Below are 17504 nucleotides of genomic sequence, written 5' to 3' on the forward strand. Positions count from 1 at the left end.
CCACGCGCGCGTATGTGTCCAACGGTCGAGTGATCGAGTTATGTTTCTTGTTTTTTTTTCCTTTTTTGCGAAATGGAGTTACGTTTCTTGAATTCTATCCCAGAATAGTCATTTCTTGACATTATTTGACACTGACAGGACTGAAACTAACACTATGCAAAATTTACCAAAAAGAAAAGGATGTCAATGCAACGGTCGAATGAAAGATTGAAGAGGAATGTTTTTTTTTCCTTCAAAACAGGCACTTTCCCCTTTGTTTTGCAGGAATAATTAAACATGAATGCATGGCAAGCTCGGTGTAGGGATGGACATGGCCTGACCCACATTTAATACCTGGACCACTCAAGTTCAATTAAATGAACAAAAATTCACACGACATGGTGGATCAAGGATTATCCACTGGTTAGTTCATGCCATCGAAATAATACTCGACCGACGGAGGAAAGACCGCCCACATGACTTTTTATTAAGAAGCAACCTCAACCAGATCGGCCAACGCGAACCTTGACCTCCACATACGGAACTCACCCCTATGGATCACTAAAGGTGAGTTTGACGATAAGGTGATTGAGGAGATTAGGAAGATACGCAAAAACGAGGTGAGCCATTGGCTCATGATTAATTGAGCATTAACTATTTTAAAGTTCAAAAATGAATTAATATGATTTTTTAAAGTTCACCGTTTAGTAGTTTGGGAAGCATGCATGTGAAAAACGAGATGTTTTTCTCTCTCAATCTCCCAGATCTCCCAGGAACGAACAAAGCCTAACTCCTTAACCGTGCTTCGAGATCCCTACCCCTACACAATTATCCAAAATCCATGCAACATATTTGGCAGTAGCTATCCATTTTTTCTCTTTTTTTGGAAATCAGGTAAATATGTTACCCGGCTTGCTATTCAATTTCACCCAGAATATAGTGAAAATGTGAAATCCGCACCGCTCATAATTTTTTCGGACGAGGTGACAACAGAACAGCTACAGTTTTGCTACCATTTCAGCAGCCGACACAGATGAAAATTTCAGATAAGGCAGCCAGCCATTCGCTGCAGAAGTATTAGCAGTACAGATACTAGTATTTTTCCTGAAGAAATCGATCAATCTGAGAAGCTTCTGCTGCTGCTGCTGCTGCTACTGTGGGCGGAGGGAGGAGAGGAGGACGTCCTGGAGGGCGCTGTCCTTGTTCATGGCGGCCTTGAACTCGTCGAAGGTGACCTTGCCGTCGCTGTCGGCGTCCATCTGGTCGAACACCTCGTCCAGCTTCCCCGGCTCCGTTATGTCGCCTGGCAGGCACTCCTCCGGCAACGCCTTGTGAGGATCACCAAAGTTCAGATGAACAGCAGCTCGTCAGATTTTCAACTCAAAACTTGAAAAGAGACATGAACAAGCCATCTCAAGAAGAGCAAAGATTTGGTTTTCCTTTTTTAGGAGTTCTTACTCGGAGCATTGATGCCAGCTCTTCCTTGCTGATGCAGCCTGACCGATCAGCGTCGTACATCTGAAAAGAAAAATGCAGTTTTTTTTTGTGTGCTCATGATCAGATGCTGAAATACCTCTCTTGTTATGAATTTTAATTGAATTTGAAGTTATGTATGATATGATATCATGCAATGTTTCTGATATTCCTGTACATAAATTGGAAGGGCTGCCACTTCAGTTTGAGTCGAGTGCATTTGGAAATTTTTACCTGGAAGCACAAGCGAAGAGCATCATCGCCTCGTGAGTTCCTGAGGCTGGAGAACCCACACAGGATCTCTCTCATGTCGACGGTTCCATCACGGTTGTTGTCGAACAGATCGAATACGCGGGGAGCTAGGGGAATCAGTGAGTCCATTTTCATTGCTCTCAGCACCTGCTCAAACTCTGACAGAGTGGCGTTTTCTCCATCTGCACATCTGCATAAAGAGCACTTGCTTAGTGTTATACTTTTCGATTGGAACATCATATGTGTCATGTTTAAATCCTAAAACTATGAAGGTTTTACGAGAAATCTGAACTTCTGAAGCTTCTCTGGCAAAGGAAAAAAAGGCTACCGCTTTCTGCTTATAAATCTTTTCGGTGTTAATTTCACAGTTCATCATAGCACATATCTTCTACTCCTAAAATCCTAATAAAATGGGCTGCACATGATATATGATATGTGCAAATATACTCCTGCAAAATTGGGACTTCTTCAGTGTTGGAAAAAAAAACATTTGTTTTCAGAGAAGACAAGGATATATGACTCCCCCTTAAAGCAACTGTAGTGTTCCTCAAATTACTAACTGAGAAATGCTAGTCCCAAAATTCTAGTAATTACACAAGAGGTTTTAGGCTGATCAAGTCATGATACTCACATTCGTCCAAAATGAAGCCGCAGATTATCCAGCTCCTCTGAGGTAAGGTCATGGGTTCCTAAAAGATTTCTCAGCCTTTTAGTCCTCAATGCCACTTTGCAGCTCAAAACGCTGGCTATCGCAGCTGCCCGCAATTTCCTTCTAGCATTGAACTTTTGCAGTTTTGAGACGACCTCTGCATCCATGAGATCTTGCTTGGCGCAGTCTCCAATCACCCAAGGATGCCTCAGAAGCTGGTTTCAAATGACACATGATATTCAAATTAAGAACAGTTATAGTATCTTAGCTAACATGGTAATATGCTGAAAAGGGAGCATATGAGACAGACATCACTTGCTGTTGGCCTTTTGTAAGGTTGAACAGAAAGAAGGCGCGAAATCAAATCTTTCGCGGATGAAGATATTGTTTTCCATGTGTGGTCCTGAAAACTGAATTCACCCTGAAGAAGCACACAAATTATATGCCATTAGAGCAAGTTCCTGATTAATACAGGCATTTTCGAATAATTGGTGCCTAACACAAGGACTACAAATCCTCCTCTTATAGTCATGTTATTCAAAGGCACTATTGATAATGGAACCCATAATTCTTCAGAAACAAACGGCACAGTTTATTTATTTTTTCAGTGGTTTACTGAACAACATTTGACTAGCCCAGTAGCCCCATATCCATACTGACTCAGTTCGTGTTTTTCATTGGAAAATGTACAATCCAATCCATGTGTCTTTTGTGGAAGAGAACATTCTTTTACACCTTTTCAGTAAAATGTAAGGTCTAGTTAGCTACTGGCCAACTGCTATTGATTTGACATCTCAGGGCAACTTTTTCTACTAGAACTGGACAAAATATAGGACAATGCAGGTATAAACTGAAGTGCTAACAACTACCAAAAGACGACATTTCAGCAATGATTGGCAGGCAGATCTCCAAACTATGCAATGTCATTTGCTGCAAACCCACTGATAAAAGGCTAACAACTTCACACTCATGCTGAAATTTTAGAGTGAATCAAATGCCCAACACATAATTTGGGACTGGAAAACCGTATGGCCGACTCACACTCGAGGTCAGCTACATGTAACTCTCACCAAAATTCCATTTTTTGCAAGAAAAACACCCTCACATTCACGGGCCAGAATTATAATAATTCTGCTTCATTAGAAAATGCAAAGATACTTATAAATCATCTTGATCAGAATACTTATAATGATTCTGCTTCCACTAAAATTGCCCGAAGTGTTTAATAGGTATCGTCAAATGCGAACCAGAATATTCCAAACCATTTTGAACACCATTGAAGCAACAATTTGACCAGAGTTAGCTCAGGAAACTTACTTGCAGGATCCTTTGCTGCTTTTCTCGATTGGTTGCAGCATGAAATGGTGGGCATCTGAAATACACAAACTACCAGGCTTAAAACTACGAAAATAATCCTAATCAAGGGAACTATAACAAGAAAATGGCCAACATACCCAGATAAAAGAATGTACAGAATTACCCCAACAGACCACATATCACTAGCAGCTGAAACCTCCTGCCTGGATAGAGCCTCCGGTGAAACATAATCTATTGACCCAAACAGCGCGACGATTGGGTCACTGAAATCTTCGACAGAACTCAAACCAAAATCCATGATCTTCAGTGTGGACTTCTCATCTTTGTCAGAGAACAGACAATTCTCCGGCTTCAGGTCCCTGTGTACAATGCTTGCCTTATGAAGAGCCTCCAGCCCGCTAGCAATCTGACGAATGACGCAGGCCGCATCGAACTCCGAGTACCGGTCACGCCCCACAATCCGATCAAAAAGCTCACCACCCGAGCACAGCTCAAGGACGAGGTGCACACCATGCACATCTTCATACACATCATGCAGGTTGATGACATTAGGATGTGGCGCAACGCTCTCCACTATCCTCCTCATGACGAGTATCTCGTTCGTCAGCAGCGCGTCGGAGATCGATACCTGTTTCCACATCGGCAGGCCGGAGCCGGGCACGGGCTTTGTCCCCTGCTTCATACCCGCCATCGCCGGGCCGAGCCTCCTCAGAGTCTTGATGGCAACCTGGGTCTTCTCTTCAGACTTGCTCACTCCCCTCCTTACTATTGAGAACCCGCCCCGGCCAAGAACATCCACAACTTCATAGTCATCGGACAACTTTCTGCTCTCAGTCTTGGACATTATGGACTTCGACTGCCTGCTCTGAAGAACTTGATAAATTGAGGAACCGAATAACAAGACTCAATTGGCAGTAATCCAGTAGCAAAGCTGTGTCCTGAAAGAAGTAATCAGTAGCGCAGGAAGAACAAATGAATCATATGGGTATCTGCAGGAAGTAGGAGAAAGAGAATTTGGGGAACAGCAGAGCACAAACTGGAAGGAGCAGTTAGGAGTACAAAGCAAGCTCCTTCTCCTGAAGACCTGATCAGTAAACAAAACAATATGAGAGAGCATTATATAGAGTAATGTGAGTACTGAAGGTTGTGACGATGGAAGAAAGGGACATGTGCAACAACCAACACAAGGGAATAAACCCTATCAAGGATTTCTTTTTGTGCAGAGAACAAGGTGACAAGAAGAGAGAAATGAGATGATTGGAAGAAGATGACAGGCCAAAATAGTTTTTGTTGACCTGGTTGCCACTGCTTGGAGCTGCTCTGAATTGGTCTTCACTCGGTGAGGCCTAACTGTAGTTTACTGCTTTGTCTTAGACAGTTGTAAGCACAATTCCACTGTAGCTGACAACATCATAAACATGGAAGGTAAGCTCTCCTCATGCAAATTAACACAAGATGTAAATTGGCCAGGTATGGTCTGGTCAAACGGCTGGAGAGGAACAAATGAATCATTTTGATAGACATTTGTGCCATACAAATTGACAAATCTTCACTCTGGCATGAGTTTCCTCTTTCCAACTTAACCATTCATCATAGAAATCGATAAGGAAACCAAAATTGCAGAGGCAAATGTAAAAACAAAAAGATTATATGGCTCATGAAATTACAATATGTAAGCAAAACTTCCATAGAACCATATGTTACCACTGTGACAATAACGGGTTCACAGCTCCAGATATATCATGAATGCCCTAAACAGATGCTTCCACAAGGACAACGCCCAGACAAAAATGCATCACATAAACAAAAAAATAATAATTTTCTAGATGAACTATGCCGAATCTCCAAAGCTCAATGGCTCTTGTGACGCTTAGGGTTTATCTTTCCATAGGCTGCTTGCCTTTCGGTGGTCATCTTCAACTCCCTCCTCCTACGCTTCCTTCGTTCACTTCTGGTTGATTTTGCCTTGCCATCTGCATCCCCCTGTTCATTCGGCAGCTCCTTCTCTGGTTCTGATGAAGCAGGGCCTTCCTCAGACTTAGACTTCTTCTTTTTGACCTTCTTGCCTTCTTTATCCTGTCCTCCAAGGATCGAATCCTTGATCAGTTTCTTATGATGCGTCACCTTCCATTCTGCCTCCCTGTAAGGAGCTATCTTCTTCATGGATACATACTGGTTCAAATCCTTGTCATCTGATGCCAATATCTCATAGGTGCTCAGGCCGAAACTGTTCGGCTTAACTTGCTTATACTTGAACCTAGTCTTCAGATCTCCAATAGTGTCCTCATAGTCTAACTTGTAGTACTCTTCCATCTCCTTCTCAAGCTCCACCTTGTCCTTCAAAGAAATTTTTCCTTTCATTTTCTGATTTGTCCCCTCACCATTTGCAATATCTTTTCCACCTTTCTTTTTCTGAGAAGCCCCCTCAGCTGCTGCAGACGATCCATCTTGCCCATCAAGAGCCCAGTCCTTGGGTAGCCCAAGCAGTTCATCTTCTTTGTCAAAGTCTGGTTTTTCCAAATCAATTTCCTCACCACTCCCAAATTCAGGATCAACATCATCTGCTTCATAGTAATTGTCATTGAATGTCTCCTTCATTTTCCTGTCATACTCCTCAGGATCAAAATCCTCCTCCAAGTCATCGGCTCCGAGCTTGCAAGCTGCATCGCTATCAATTCCGGCAATCATCCGGATCCTCTCAAGCTTCTCGGCGATCTCTTTCTTCTTCAAGTTCTTCAAATGCTTCAACTCCTCTGCCTGCTCCTGCTTGGCCCGTGCTATCCGCTCCTCCTTGTTCTTGCGCTGCTGCTTCCTGCTGCTCTCCTTCTTCCTCACAGACCCCTCGACAAACCGCGAATGCCCCATCACCCTGTCCATTACATCCGCACCAGTCGCGGCTGCTTCCTCATGCCGGAAGTTATACCTGGTCTCATAATCCTCCTGCTCTATGAGATGCTCCTCTTCGTCCGATACCTCCTGGATATCATCCGGAGAGTATTTCTTCTCGCTGCCCGTCTCGAGATACGGCCTCTCGAGGAAGAATTTCTTCAGGAACTTGCTGTTCTCGTCCAGCTCCTCGTCTTTGCCGAAAATATCAATCAGTATCTGCTCAGTCTCCTTCTTCTCCTCGTCATCATCCTCCTTGTTACCACCATCTCCACCCTTCGGCTTCACTTGGAACAAATCGTCATCATCCTCGCCGCCATCGCCATCGCCATTGCCTAATGCCGCCTTCTCCGCCGCAAGGAAAGCCTCCAGCCCCTTCCTCTGCTGCTCGTCGTAGGCGATCTTGTCGTACTTGCTGCTGCTGTGGCCGCCATGGCTAGCCTGCGCCGCGAACTCGGGGCCCTCCTCGAGCAGGTGGCGAGCGTTCACGTCCTTGAGGTACAGGGGCCGCTCCTTCTTCGTCTTCTTGGGCTTCTCCCCCTCCTCGTCGCCGGGTTCACTCTCCGACGAGGAGGAATACATCTTGGCCTTCGCGTCGAGGATGGCGGCGTCGCCGCGCCGGATGCGGCGGATGACCTCGAACATCTGGCGGTCGACGCGGCGGGACGCGATGGCGGCGTCATCGTCGTCCGACAAGGACTCGTCGTCGTCGTCGTCCTCCTCCTCCTCCTCCTCCGGCGGGACGAGGCCCTTCTTCTTGCGCTCCTCCAGGCGCTGCAGCGCCTCCCGCCGCTTGTTGTGCTCGAAGCGGCGGGCGTACTCCTCGTTGATCTGGATCTTGGAGAGATCCTCCTCGCCGCCGCCTCCATCGGACTCATTGTCGGAGCCCGCGAGGATGTCCTTCTTCTTCTTCTCCTCCTCCCTCCTCTGCTTCATGGCTGCCGCTGCAGTGGCGACGGCGACGACGGCGGCGGCGAAGCTGGGGGTAATTAGGGTTTTCGCGAATCGAGAGGAGCAAACCAATATTAAAGGAGGCAAATGACATATGGGTCCCACCTTTACTGAAGGCCCATCTGTGAATTTTACGGCCCAAGAGGACGGAGGCCCAGGGGCAAACGCGTAATTTCGGCAGCGAGGCGGCACCTATATACACCGCGTCGAGCTAAACCCTAACCAGCCGCCCATTCGCGCCGCCGCCGCAGAAGCCACCGCGCCCCGCAGCTCTCGTCGTCGTCGCCGCGGCCGCTCGATCACGATGGCTCCCACCAAGAAGGCGGTAAGGTTCCTGATCGATTGCGCCTCCCTCCCCCTCCTCGTCGCGCTCTCCCGCTGCGCATCTCACCATTTCGTTGCGATGTTTTTGCTGGTTTCTGATTGGTGGGTTGTGGCGATGATGCAGAAGAAGAGCACGGACAACATCAACAACAAGCTGCAGCTGGTGATGAAGAGCGGCAAGTACACGCTCGGCTACAAGACCGTCCTCAAGACGCTGCGCAACTCCAAGGGTATCGATCCCGACCGATTTTTTGTTGTTTTGTTCGATCTGGTAGTGTTAGTGGATGTTGATTGATTAGTTTGCTCGCTTAATCCGAATTGTAGGGTAGGTGGGAGTGTTATGATTGATTGATGCGTTGCTAGCTAATCATAGTCTGCCTATAGATCTGCGTGTTAGTTTGTGCGATAATTTTCGGGTAGATTGGACTGTCTTATGTTTATTTATGGGTGGAATTGTTGTAAATCCTTTGGAAGTTGATCGGCTGTAAATTTAAGTTTAGATGGATTGTGGTTGCAATTATTTGGGATGCGTTGTGAATTGAGTTGCATTGCGGTTGTCTTGAATGAATGGGACTGAAGTTTACCTCTTTGGCTTGCTTTTGCGGTGTCTTAGAGATGAATACAGTACCCTATAACAATACCAACCTCTTAGTTAATAGTTCTCCATGATCTCCATTAGTCTGGGGACAACTGGAGGTTGAAACATTTGTTGTTTATGGAGCATAGATCATGTTATATAGTGTGATGTCTGAAATGGTTTTATCGATTTTATATGTTCTCAGTTACCTGCTTACACATGACATATTCTTTTTTTCTGTTGTACATATGTGCAAAATACGGTGCATTTAACTCAGGCTGTATTTGTATTTTGATGTGTGGTCCTTGTTATTGTGTTTGTTGCTTGTTGATATTAGTTAAGAAAGTTAAATGCAAACTTCCCTTGAACTTAAATTTCTCGAGTTGAATGAATTTGCAGTTATAACATGTAGGAAATTTCAGATAGGTTGTGTTGTGGTTTCTGATTGTGACATCAATCACATCTTTTTTATGTTTAGGGAAGCTGATTATCCTTGCAAACAACTGCCCTCCACTCAGGAAGTCTGAGATTGAGTATTACGCCATGTTGGGAAAAGTTAGCGTTCACCATTTCCATGGAAGTAAGTTTGTTTCATCCTTCCGAACCATTTATGTTTTGTGTGATAGCATCTGTATTCATCTACATGTCACGGTTTTTCCGTGATATAGTTTGGTACTGTATGTCTTACTGTGCCTTCGCTTTCAGACAATGTTGATCTTGGAACTGCCTGCGGCAAGTACTACCGGGTGTGCTGCCTCAGCATCATCGACCCTGGTTCGTCGCTACCGACATCACTTACATATATTTTCCTCTATGGCACCCTCAGAAGTACTGAATATATTTGCCTCTTTCCCTGTTTCAGGTGACTCGGACATCATCAACACAACCCCTGCCTCCCAGTGAAGAAGTTTTTACCTATTTAGTTGAGATGTAGGGTTCAGACGTGCTTACATGGCCAATGGCTGTTTCTTGGTTATCTTTAGTTGTGTAATTTTGCTATGCTGAGTTGGGATCTGCCATACAGATAATACTCCATATTGTTGTTAAGGCATTTCTATGGTTTTGTTTGATGAGATCTCTATTTATATATTGAGCAAGTTTATTCTCCTGCTGTTCTGTGAGCATCAGCAAAGAGAGCATCATCCAAGATGTTTGCTTCCTTGCTTATGTGGTTCAAAAGCTAGACTATGGTTGTTAACTATCTCGAAGCTTCGAATCACTTGCTTTGTTTTTTATCCATGGTGTGATTCGCTGATTGCCGTTTTGGTTTCTGCTCCTGGAGAATCTGGAAACGTAGTGTGGCTTCCACGTTTGCTTGTCGATTTGATTATCGCCGTTTAGCAGCTGCTGTTTTGTTTATGCTTTTCTATATTCCGTGACGTAATAATGCCTATCTCCCAGATTGTAAGGTTCATCCGTTTGTGATACGAGCGTACTTAATGCTAGGAGTACGTGTGTATTTATTAGGTTAATTTAAGTGAGTTTCTATATATTGTTGTAGTGTTAGAAGTGCATCTAACAAAACTAATTTTGTGAAACATTTTTTGTTTGAACAAGGCACGTGTTTACTGATAAGTTGATGTGAGCAGGTCAACACCATCTAATTGGGCACACAGATTAGCTATCACGGGATTAGTAATTTTGTACTACTAGTGTGCCGTAGTTGGTAGTATCATGGGCTCATAGTGGTCTTCCCTATTAACTAAGGGTCTATTCACTTTGCTACCATTTTCAACCTTACCAAATTATAGTATTGTCAAATTTTAGCAAGGTTGCCAAAATTTTGGCAAGGTTGTCAAATTTTGACAAGATTTTATATGTGCTTAGTAAAATTTAGGAACAAACTAAATGTAGCAACTTTTTTTTTAACTTTGCCAAAACTTGATAAGATTGAAAATGGTAGCAAACTGAACAAGCCATAATCGTGGACCAAAGAAAGGAAACAAATGTTGACCATCACGGAAGGTTCTAGGGGCCAGCAGAATCCACACCTGGCACAGTATTATGCCATTTCATTAACATGGTTTGGTTACCTACAAAATTCACATTCCCAAAACCAAAACATAAATATAGCACAAAAAATTGACAAATTTTATGGAATATATGAAGTAGAGCAACCATTATACGAGTTTAATTGCCATAATAATACGCAATACCCAAATATAGCGGCTCCCTAATCTCCTCTCATAATTGCCGGTGCGTGATGCGGGAGTTGGTTCGACCAGCCCAACCGCTTCCCACCCGAACCCGACCTGCCACGTCGGACCAAGTCCAACGCATTTCCGCCCCCTCCACCCAATCCCGCGCCGCCACGTGTCCCCGAGTGCGCGAGAAATTTGTCCTAAATCCCACCATTACCGCGGCCGCTTTCACATCTCCTCCTCCTCGTAATCATCTTCTCTTCTCTCTTCCCCGGCGGCGACGCGGCGGCGCCGGTCAAACCACTCCTCGCCGGCGAGGGGAGCGCGGATCGGGCTCGGGAGGAGGCTAGGGGTTTGGCTCGCTCGCTCGCTTTCGGCGTGCAGCTGAGGCGGTGGACTTGGCGGCTGTGGCGGAGGTGGGGAGGTGGAGGTGGAGGGGAGATGGAGGGGTTCCTGCAGAAGCTGAAGGGGCTGGACGCGTACCCCAAGGTGAACGAGGACTTCTACAAGCGGACGCTCTCCGGCGGCGTCGTCACGGTCGTCGCCTCCGTCGTCATGCTGCTGCTGTTCGTCTCCGAGACCCGTAAGTGTGTGTGCGCGAAGCAGCCGCCGCCGCGCGGATGTTGTGTGCTGTTCGCGTACTCTCCCATCCGTGGCCGTAATGGCTCGATGTGGTTTGGAATTCGAGGAGTTGGTTCTTGCCAACAAGATCAAAGTCGGATTTCGAGTTGTCGATGGGGATGGGGATTTAGAGTAAGATTTGAATTCAATGATGCGGTGGGCGTGTTCCTGCTGCTGCTGCATGCTTGAATGTTTGGAATATTTCCAGGGGCACCTGACCGCGCTCTTGGTAATTTCTAGAAGAAGGTGCCCTTTTAGGTAGACAGGTTTTGCGGTGTGTCAGGGTAACGAACTAAAGATGGGCATGTTGCGATGGGCATTGACGCTAATGGTGATGTATGCTGCGCGCGATTTTTCTTTTCTTTTTCTTTTTCCTTTTCGGGTGTGAGATTCCTGAAAAGTTCAGGAATGCTTTTGGCTGAGTTCCTGCGTCTCTGAGGAAGATAAATTAGTTTATTTTTTTCTGCTATTACTTGGATTTATGTGCTGCTATCACTGTTGGTTCGTGAAGGGTAAGTTTTTGTGTTGTTGGCTCTGCATGTTGGATCATGCGTGCAAAATTAGGTCGTCACAAGGATTATGCCGTTTTCAAGTTACCTTTTGAGTAAAGTCTGTTGTTGCAAAGGTTCTGTTTTATTTGGCCAGCATGGCCTTACATTACTTTGGAGTTTGGAGAACAAGAGGTTACAAGTTGTCGAATTTTTATGCTCTTTTTGTTTGGTGCAATTTGTTAGTGTTTATTTTTTTAAAAAAATTCTGGTAGTGAGAAGGTTCTTTCATAAAATGTTTTTGCAGGGTCATATTTTTATTCAGCAACAGAGACTAAGCTAGTGGTTGACACATCAAGAGGGGAAAGGCTACGAGTTAATGTTAGTATTTATTTGATTGTTAAACTAGATTCATGTCATATGTTGTACTTCTATTGTTTCTAGTATAAAATGCATACTCTTTTGTATGCTATTCACTTACAATCTGTTGGGAACTAGGTGTGAATATTTCCTGTTAACTTCTAATGCTAAAACTGTTTTGCAGTTTGACGTAACTTTTCCGAGTGTTCCCTGCACCCTTCTCAGTGTTGATACCATGGATATTAGTGGAGAGCAGCATCATGACATTGTACGCACTTATGCTATATCATCTTCTAATTCTTAGTATGTGTTGATTTGTCCATCTTATTATTCCATTGTTTGTTGTAGAGGCATGATATAGAAAAGAGGCGATTAGACGCACATGGTAATGTCATTGAGGCTAGAAAAGAAGGCATTGGTGGAGCAAAGGTTGGTGATCACTGCTTTAGTTACACTTTGAGGTTGAGCTCATTAATAAACTAAGTGATTCCCCGCGCTTTGCTGCGGGAATTACCAAACAATTCTCAATATATATTTTTCGACAATCAAGATAGCAGTAAAAAGGAAAAAAATAATGAAACATCAGGGTTTATCGGTACTTATCATGAAACAAACAAATGATATCCGCGCTTTAATGTGAAACATATAACATATTATAAAAATGATAGATAGATTTGTTAAACTATTGTGCAAATGATGTGAGGGGTGGTGATTAGATATGCTTGCATGTTGATTTGTAGAATTAAATAAATTGCAGATGATGTTGTATGCTTGCATGTCTTAAATATGTAATAATTGCTAGTGGGTGATGATGTGACATTGTTGCATGTTGAGCTTTAGACTTAGTGAGCTATAACTTTATAGAAAGTATAGATTTAAAATATCGAACTAGAGTCGTCTGTACAAATTATTCTTGGTGACCTAGTATATTTCCCTACGATGTACAGCATTGTAGTTGTTGGAAAACAAGTGGAAATTTAAGTACTTAAATATTTTTATTGTCAATACCTTATTTTTTACATGAGGACATAACGTGAGCATAGCATGTATAATATTACAGATTAGAATATAACCGTTTGTGGACTGTCCATATGCTGAAAACATACTCCAGTATCCACTTAAAACATTTCCTTCTTGCTGCCTTGTATAGATAGAGAGTCCATTGCAAAAACATGGAGGAAGACTCAGCAAAGGTGAAGAATACTGTGGCACGTGTTATGGTGCTGAGGAGGTATGCACAATCTTTTCTAATGGGAATGTATTTTGTTTATACCTCTTATTATTTCAGCTTTCTGAACTTACCTTGTTCTTTGTTACATTCTAACTCCGGATGGCTTTCTGGACTTCAGTCGGATGAACAATGCTGTAATTCTTGTGAAGAAGTTAGGGAAGCATATAAGAAGAAAGGATGGGCCCTTACAAATCCTGATCTGATTGACCAGGTATATTAGTTATTTTGGCATGGTTTACCTAGATATATCCATTGTTTAGATTTCCGTTGAGTTCTCTTGGGCTTAGTTTAAGTTTGGAAAATATATGTATGGCAAATAATGTTGAAGATTGCAAGATAATTAATATAGTCTATATAGAGGTAGTATCTCTTAAGAAGCCACTATTACTGGAAGTCCCTGAGAAATGATTTTATTCCTCAGTCCCATATCTGCCTTGTTTCTCTCCACTAACCAATTAGAACAACAAAAATGGCCTACTCCTGACGTAGTGGCATACCGTATAGTTAGATGCCTGTTGCGCGTATACTCTAGCCTTTCTATACTAGTATACTTGTGTCTAGTGACAAGCTAGTGTGGCACACCTCTCTTTCATGCTTTTGCTTTGCAAGGCAGGGCTCATTTATGAGTGAAAAGAGTGAGGCGACGTCATTTCTCCTACTATTTACTGGAACTTCCGCCCTACTGATTTGTTTTCCTTGGGCATGACAGTGCACCAGAGAAGATTTTGTGGAAAGAGTTAAAACTCAACAAGGTGAAGGTTGTAATGTACATGGCTTTTTAGATGTCAGCAAAGTTGCAGGGAACTTACACTTTGCTCCAGGCAAAGGATTTTATGAGTCAAATATAAATGTGCCTGAGCTGTCGGCACTTGAGCATGGTTTCAACGTAAGTAGGTCCAATAAATGTTCCTTTTCCTTAAAAGTGTTTTTATTCAGTGTTTCTGATATGTTTGTGTATAATTTTACCAGATCACACACAAAATAAATAAACTGTCTTTTGGGACAGAATTCCCTGGTGTTGTTAATCCACTTGATGGGTACGTCCATAGCTCTAGCTCATTGAGCATATAATTATAGCCTTGCACTTATTCTCCTAGTTATATATTTCTTTTTTCAATTTTTATCTTTGTACCCTCATGTCCTAACAAATTTCATGAACGTCAGTGCTCAGTGGACACAACCAGCATCAGATGGGACATACCAATACTTCATAAAAGTGAGCTCTTGTTATCCATGTTTACGTGCTTACATTTGTATCAGTTGTTTCTGCTACAAACCATCATTTGAAAAGAAACTTACTGGGTTTTGCTTAACCAGGTTGTTCCTACAATTTACACTGATCTAAGAGGGCGCAAGATTCATTCCAACCAAGTTAGTGAAGTTTATTGAATCATGTTTATACTTTATATTTTTTTTCCAAGCCTAGTGATCTTATTGTTACTTGCATTCACAGTTCTCAGTAACAGAGCATTTTAGAGATGGGAATATTCGCCCCAAACCCCAGCCTGGAGTATTTTTCTTCTATGATTTCTCACCCATAAAGGTAGTAACAATGGAGAGAAATTCGTATGTAGTCATGTTCATTTTTCTCTTTTTATGATTCTATCTTAGCTTGCTCTACTCATCTTCTCAACCTGTGGATATGTGTTGCCAAGCTCATCTGTTGAATGGCTGGCTGTGTTGGTGTGACCATTCTTGCTGCACATGCAGAATGCTCCAAATTCACCATCTGTTATTATTCAGTACTATTTAATTACTTTGGACACAAGAGAAGTCTACAATACCTTTGTTTCACCTTTATCTATTCTGACACTGCAGGACCAAACTGGAATTTGTAGGCTTTAGGTCATGGAGAGTTTCTAAAGTTAGTTATTATACTAGTCAGTAGCTAAAAGAATCAGTTCATTGATGAGATATATCTGTTAGGAGTATCCTAGCATAAAATTTGGTATTATCCTTTTATTATTTTTATTATTTGCTGAATGGCTCCAAAAATGTCTGCATATGCATCGTAACACTTTGAATACAAAATTGACAGTGCATGTCTATACTCATTCAAAAGCCTCTAGTGGTGGTGGCAGGGAATTTGCCACCCCACTATTGCTTTTTGCAGTTTTTACAAATTGTCCCCTGATATTTTTCTAATATTGTGGAATAGTTCAATATTTGGTTCAAACAAGTGAATAGCAGATAATGAAATAAACAAACAATTGATACTAAGATATTTGATAAAATATATATTTTTCTTACATATTATGATATTGTTTTTCTTCTGCCCATAGCAAAGCTTGGGCATTTTGCTAGTACTCAAAAGTCAAAACTTATACATGTGGATAACATACAGTTTCGTATCAATATAACGATTAACTAATTCTCATATTCTCTTATCAGATTGAAAGGTACTCCTTTTAAGTTTTAACTCTTTAGTTCTGTGACCCACTAAAATCTTAGTTCTCCACCTTATGTTTTTGCAGGTAATATTTACAGAAGAAAATAGTTCCCTGCTCCACTATCTGACGAACCTATGTGCTATAGTGGGAGGTATTAGCATTACCTCTATTTTATTCTCAAACTGATTAATCTTTTTTATTCTATTGTAGTGAATGAGTGTTATCTCTTCAGTCTTCACTAACAAATTCTTATAATTCTTATACATTTCACCGAAAACTCCAATGCTTATTTGACAAAGTTTATAATTAGTTTGTTACTATTTGCCTAAGTGATGAACCGTTGAAGGAATTGGCTCTGTTTATCTATGTGCCTGTGTATAAGTAATGTAGCAAACCTAGTATGGATGCAAGTCACTAAACTTTTGTCTGCCTTGTATCCTCAGGGGTTTTCACCGTCTCCGGCATCATTGACTCGTTCATATATCACGGGCAGAAGGCACTCAAGAAAAAAATGGAGCTAGGCAAGTACAGATGATTTACCTGAAACATGGACTGGCCCTCATGTTCCCCAAGTTCCCAAGTTCCGTGGCTTGTAAAGGATCCATTGCTTAAGACCTGAAGACGTTGCTTTGCTGGAAGGTTTTGCTAAGGCCATCAGAATTGACGATATTGCACATTAGTTGATCAAAAACTCGTTTACATGTAAAAAAAGACAATATCATAGCGTTGGGCCTGGGGGAGTGCTTTGATGTCTCAGTGAGACTCTTTTTGAGTGGCCAAAACTGGCGAAATGAGATGGATAGATTAAATCAATTTTACCACTGCGTGTGCCATCTAACACTGTTTGACGTTTTCTGTATTTCTTTTCAGGAAGAACTAGAACTTACATTTTTTTTGTTCTTTTTTTTTGCTTCATCTGAGTGCATTAGTAGAGATATAACCCATTTCTTGTAACTTCAGGGTGTTCAAAGAGACAATTTGATCATTTTCGTGTCACGTCCTTCTGCCATCGTTTGACGCTTGCAATTTATTCAGGAAGAACTAGAAATTGCAGTTTTGCTTCTCTGTGAGCATTAGTAGAGATACAAACCATTTTTAAATAGTATATATATATTGTGGTTATTTGCCAAGTTGTTCGATATACAAAGGATTTGAATCTCTAATCAACGAGTGAGTTGACCTAGTTCCTATTAAACTACATACTTGATCAGATACGTCACGATTAATTAACTATCATGTTCTTAGTTTAAGTAAGAAGATAGAATTAGGGAGTATATTACGATTAAATTATTGTTAATCTGATTCACCTTGTACTTTCATCAGGTCATATGCACAATCCAAATCTCTAGAGTTCAATGGATAAGAAGAACAAATCAGAACTCGCATCGACTGATCTGCACATGAACCCTCATCAGAATGGTCAATGAAGAGATTGCGTGGCCACGAGGTTACAACATAATATTTATCATATAAAGATTTCACTGCAATTGGTGAATCTTTAGTAATTTGATCCATAGGCGAAGTTTCTCCTATAATCTCCAGCTTTCTTCATGGAACTGCAGTTTGCTGCTGATATACAGGAGAGTAAAACCAACTTAATCTACCAAGGCAAGTGCCTGTAAAAGAAAAAAAAAGATGTCTTAAACAAAAAGTACATTGAATGAAGGGTAACAAAGCAATTGTAGAGTGATGTGAGTTTGTCTTTTAGGTTTGTTTTTCAGGAAGCTACGAATTTAGTCCTAAGATAAACTTTTGATCCTTTGGGAGCCCTTTCCTAGGTTGGGTTACCCTACAGAATGGTCTAAATTCTAGGCTGTTTGAACCAACCTTCTGCTGGAAAGCAGCTTTCTGGAAGCTCAAAGATT

General features: G+C 42.2%; 4 protein-coding genes across 4 annotated transcripts; 2 read left to right on the forward strand and 2 right to left on the reverse strand.

Annotated features, from left to right (window-relative positions):
* Positions 1–864: 864 nt before the first annotated feature.
* LOC4339160 (Calcium and calcium/calmodulin-dependent serine/threonine-protein kinase) lies at positions 865–4763 on the reverse strand. The gene is made up of 8 exons (NM_001420628.1): positions 4708–4763; positions 3808–4608; positions 3671–3725; positions 2664–2774; positions 2336–2568; positions 1687–1894; positions 1438–1497; positions 865–1307 (listed from the first exon to the last, which is right to left on the reverse strand). Exons 2-8 carry the CDS (start codon positions 4512–4514, stop codon positions 1131–1133), a joined length of 1551 nt encoding a protein of 516 aa, NP_001407557.1. The 5' UTR covers positions 4515–4608; positions 4708–4763; the 3' UTR covers positions 865–1130.
* A 526-nt stretch (positions 4764–5289) lies between these two features.
* LOC129785819 (KRI1-like family) lies at positions 5290–7555 on the reverse strand. Its single transcript, NM_001420629.1, has one exon. It carries the CDS (start codon positions 7490–7492, stop codon positions 5522–5524), a length of 1971 nt encoding a protein of 656 aa, NP_001407558.1. The 5' UTR covers positions 7493–7555; the 3' UTR covers positions 5290–5521.
* Positions 7556–7748: 193 nt separating this feature from the next.
* Positions 7749–9514, forward strand: LOC4339162 (large ribosomal subunit protein eL30). The gene is made up of 5 exons (XM_015783253.3): positions 7749–7832; positions 7956–8061; positions 8887–8988; positions 9114–9182; positions 9271–9514. The coding sequence occupies exons 1-5, from the start codon at positions 7812–7814 to the stop codon at positions 9309–9311; spliced, it is 339 nt and encodes a 112-aa protein (XP_015638739.1). The 5' UTR covers positions 7749–7811; the 3' UTR covers positions 9312–9514.
* Positions 9515–10795: 1281 nt separating this feature from the next.
* Positions 10796–16624, forward strand: LOC4339163 (uncharacterized). The gene is made up of 13 exons (XM_015783255.3): positions 10796–11132; positions 11966–12039; positions 12203–12286; positions 12367–12447; positions 13169–13249; positions 13368–13460; positions 13959–14135; positions 14219–14286; positions 14414–14465; positions 14567–14620; positions 14703–14792; positions 15724–15790; positions 16083–16624. Exons 1-13 carry the CDS (start codon positions 10991–10993, stop codon positions 16172–16174), a joined length of 1155 nt encoding a protein of 384 aa, XP_015638741.1. The 5' UTR covers positions 10796–10990; the 3' UTR covers positions 16175–16624.
* The last annotated feature ends 880 nt before the right edge of the window (positions 16625–17504 follow it).

Source organism: Oryza sativa, chromosome 5 (genome assembly GCF_034140825.1).
Source record: "Oryza sativa Japonica Group chromosome 5, ASM3414082v1".
NCBI classification, from domain to species: domain Eukaryota; kingdom Viridiplantae; phylum Streptophyta; class Magnoliopsida; order Poales; family Poaceae; genus Oryza; species Oryza sativa.